The sequence below is a fragment of the Lipotes vexillifer genome, unplaced genomic scaffold (assembly GCF_000442215.2).
Source record: "Lipotes vexillifer unplaced genomic scaffold, Lipotes_vexillifer_v1.1 scaffold1699, whole genome shotgun sequence".
Classification (NCBI taxonomy): domain Eukaryota; kingdom Metazoa; phylum Chordata; class Mammalia; order Artiodactyla; family Lipotidae; genus Lipotes; species Lipotes vexillifer.
The window spans coordinates 1,363,238-1,366,540 of record NW_006796961.1 but is presented as its reverse complement, the minus strand read 5'-3'; the positions used below and the strand labels follow the sequence as shown (position 1 = coordinate 1,366,540).

General features: G+C 61.1%; 1 protein-coding gene across 1 annotated transcript in view; it reads left to right on the top strand.

Moving 5' to 3' along the window:
- Positions 1-949, top strand: part of NACC1 (nucleus accumbens associated 1) — a 2,987-nt gene extending 2,038 nt beyond the window's left edge. Inside the window, exons 4-5 of the mRNA XM_007469076.1 lie at positions 1-57; positions 687-949. The exon at positions 1-57 is cut by the window's left edge and continues 29 nt beyond it. Of these exons, the coding sequence (XP_007469138.1) occupies positions 1-57; positions 687-949 (320 nt within the window). The remainder of the gene's footprint in view (positions 58-686) is intronic.
- The last annotated feature ends 2,354 nt before the right edge of the window (positions 950-3,303 follow it).

Below are 3,303 nucleotides of genomic sequence, written 5' to 3'. Positions count from 1 at the left end.
CCGACCCCCCCCCCAGCCGCAAACCGCTGGATAGCCGCGTCCTGCACGCTGTCAAGTGTAAGTGTCCCCCTTTCTGGAGTCGGGATTGGGGGATGGAGATCTGGGGCGGGCAGGTGGTCCTTTTCTCTGGTGTTGGCCCTGATGGATGGGTAGGTAGGGTTTGGTATTAAGAAGGATTCTGAGGTTCAGTCTAGGCTTGTTGGGAAGAGGGCTGTGATTGGTTAGAGGGTTCTTGGTTAGAGATTTCTTGAGGGGGTGGGTAGGACACTGAAGGAAAGCCACAAAGCCCATGGGAGGGGGTGTCTCAAACTTATCCTGGTCATCAGAGTGATGAAGTGGCCAGGCCTCAGCCAGTTGTCAGGAGGGAAGTCTAGGTTTTCAAGTGGAATCTCCCAGTTTCTGAATTCTGGCAAATGACCCACATTTTTCAAGAGCACTGGGCCATCCCGCATAAAATCCACACATCCCATATGCATGGCCAAGCTCTGTCAGTCCTGGGCCCACTGATGTGGTTTAGCGTGCTGTCCGCAAGGCCTCAGTTTCCTCAGCTCCAAGGGGGGCGTTCAGGGGTGCCATCGTTCAGGGGGGAGGGGCGGTTTCAGGAGCAGCGTGGGGGCTGAGTGCCTGTTGGGAGGATGGGAGGCCCAGGCCACGCTCGGCATGAGCTACCCATTCTGCCCGCACAGACTACTGCCAGAACTTTGCTCCCAACTTCAAGGAGAGCGAGATGAATGCCATCGCAGCCGACATGTGCACCAATGCCCGCCGCGTTGTGAGGAAGAGCTGGATCCCCAAGGTCAAGCCGCTTATGGCCGAGGGTGACGCGTACACCACCTTCATCAGCTACACGGGCAAGATAGAGCCGGACATGATGGGTGTGGAGCACAGCTTCGAGACGGCCAGCCATGACGGCGAGGCCGGCCCCTCGGCCGAGGAGGCCCTCCAGTAACCCCCACCGGACCCTCCCGCGGGGCTGTCACACTCCCCCTCCTGTCACACCCGCCCACCATCTTGGTCACGAGCTACTGTCTGTCCTTCCCCAGGACCCGCGGGGGGCACTGCATGCTCCCGGCCCCTCTGCCTCCCCGTCCCACCCACTGACCCCAATCCGATCAGGGATCCGGGCTGGGAGAGGACGGCAGGTGGTGCGAGGTCTGCGTTGCCTTCTCTAGCACACACTTGTGCACAGTTGGGGGGCTCTTGCTCCCCCTCTCCTAACCCCTAGCAACTGTCTCCCCACTCACCAGGCCAGGCACAGGGAGGGGCTGGCCTGGGGGGCTTGGGAAGACCCCCTTCCCAGGCGCTGGGCCACCTAGCCGGAGCATTCTTCAGCCTCCGCCCCCCACTGCAGCCCCTTGGGACTCACAGGGGCCCCGGGTTCTCAGGACCCCTCCCGCCACCACCTCCCAGTGCTTCCACGTTTCCAAAAGCGCCTTCCTGTCTCCCTTGTCTGTCCCTGCGCCTGGGGGCTGGGGTAGGCGAGGCCGTGAGGACTGCCCGTTTTACAGCTGAGGAAACTGAGGCTCAGAGAAACTCCATGACCGACCTAAGGTGGCGGGCGGTGGCAGGCCCAGCGCCCTTCTCTTCCCCCACCTGTGCTCAGCCTCTCTTGCCGCCGCCAGCCCCCTGGGGCCTGAGAGGGGCAAGTCCTGAGAGGGGGGCCCTTGGGGGCAGACCGAGGGTCTCTGAGGATAGGAGAGGTTTCCGGGGCTCGCAGAAGCGTGTGGGTGTGCGTGTGTGTGTGCGCGCGTGCGTGTGTAGAAGTTTTGCTTTTAAACAGATGAAGACGTGAGAGGCAGTAGGACCAGGGGTGGAACCCAGGGGAGCAGGCTGGGGGGGAGCTGCTGCCTTTCCCTCCCTTCCCCCACCCCCACCCCCCACGGCAGGGCTCCCAGCCCCCACCCCCTGTACATACTTTTTAAAACATTTTTTTAGCTAATGAAATATTGAAGTATAAGATTCCTTTTATTTTTCAAACCAACGGGACCGTGTCTGATGTCCCCTTCGGTCCTCGGGGCTGTGGAAGGCAGGATGGAGTGGGGAGCCAGGGGCAGGCTGAATGTGCGTGTGTGTGTGGAGTTGGGGCGCGCGTTGCCGAGGGGGGCCCCCCAGGCCCCACTCTGCCTGGGCTCCCGTGAGTCTGGCCGGCTCACACTCAACCCCAGGGCCTCCCCCCAAGGGCTACATTGCAAGGGTGTCCCTGGTTTGTCCAGTTGGCTGAGTCCAGCTCCTGGCAGGGCCGGGTCTGCTTCATGGTTAAAGATTGTTTGCCGAATCTTCTTTTACCATTCCTCTCTTTCTATCCTTGGCCTAGCTCCGCGAGTGGTTTTGTGGGTTTTTTTTTGAGTTCTACATGTAAACTCGGAGAGTTCTTTTTTGTTATTTTAACTCTCCCCCCCCACCCCGCACCCCTCCCCACACACGCTGGGTGTCCGTTTCTTTGCAATTTCACATTTTTGTCTCTAGCCCTGGTTCTCACCGCCTCTGTCTCCCCCGCAGTCTGACTAGCCCATTGCTCCCAGCAGCCTCTCTCTCTCCCCAAAGGCAAGGGGATTACAGGAGGTGGGGTGGTGGCCAGCTGGACCACTGGGATCTGACCTGGAGGCCTGCCCGCCCCCCACTCCCACCCCCACCCCCACCACCGCGCGCAGGAGCCCCTGCCAGCCTGCGGGGAGTGGGTCCTTCCTGACATCTGCTTGCTGCCAGGGGCCCGGGGGGCGGGGGGGAGTGGGGGTGGGGTCAGACCAGCGGGGCCCTGGCGCTCTGCTTTCCTGGCCCAGCCCCAGTACCTTAGCCCTCAGCCGGTCCGAGTGCGTGGGGGGAGTCGACAGCCCCAGCTAAAGCACAAGCACCTTAGTCGCACCTCCCCTGCCCCCTCATCCTGGCCTTGACACCCCACCCCAGCGTAGATCCCAAAGCACAATATCCTGGTCACTTGGCAAGCTGCCGGGCCGACCAAGGCCGAGGGGTGGGCTGGAACTCCAGCCAGACCCCCAAAGGAAGCAGGAGTCCCCAGGCGCTCCCCTCCTTCCAGGCCTTAGCGGGTGTAGTCATTCAGGGACCCAGCCTCTGCTCTTGCACTCTGCCATCCCTAGGGCGTTTTCTCGCCCAGTGAAAGAACACTTCTTAATCCACTCTAGTTATGTCCTGACTGGAAAGAAGTTGTTGAATAAACATTATGGTTTCTGAGCCCCCTCATCCTGGCCTTGACACCCCACCCCAGAGTAGATCCCAAAGCACAATATCCTGGTCACTTGGCAAGCTGCCTGGCCGACCAAGGCTGAGGGGTGGGCTGGGGCTCCA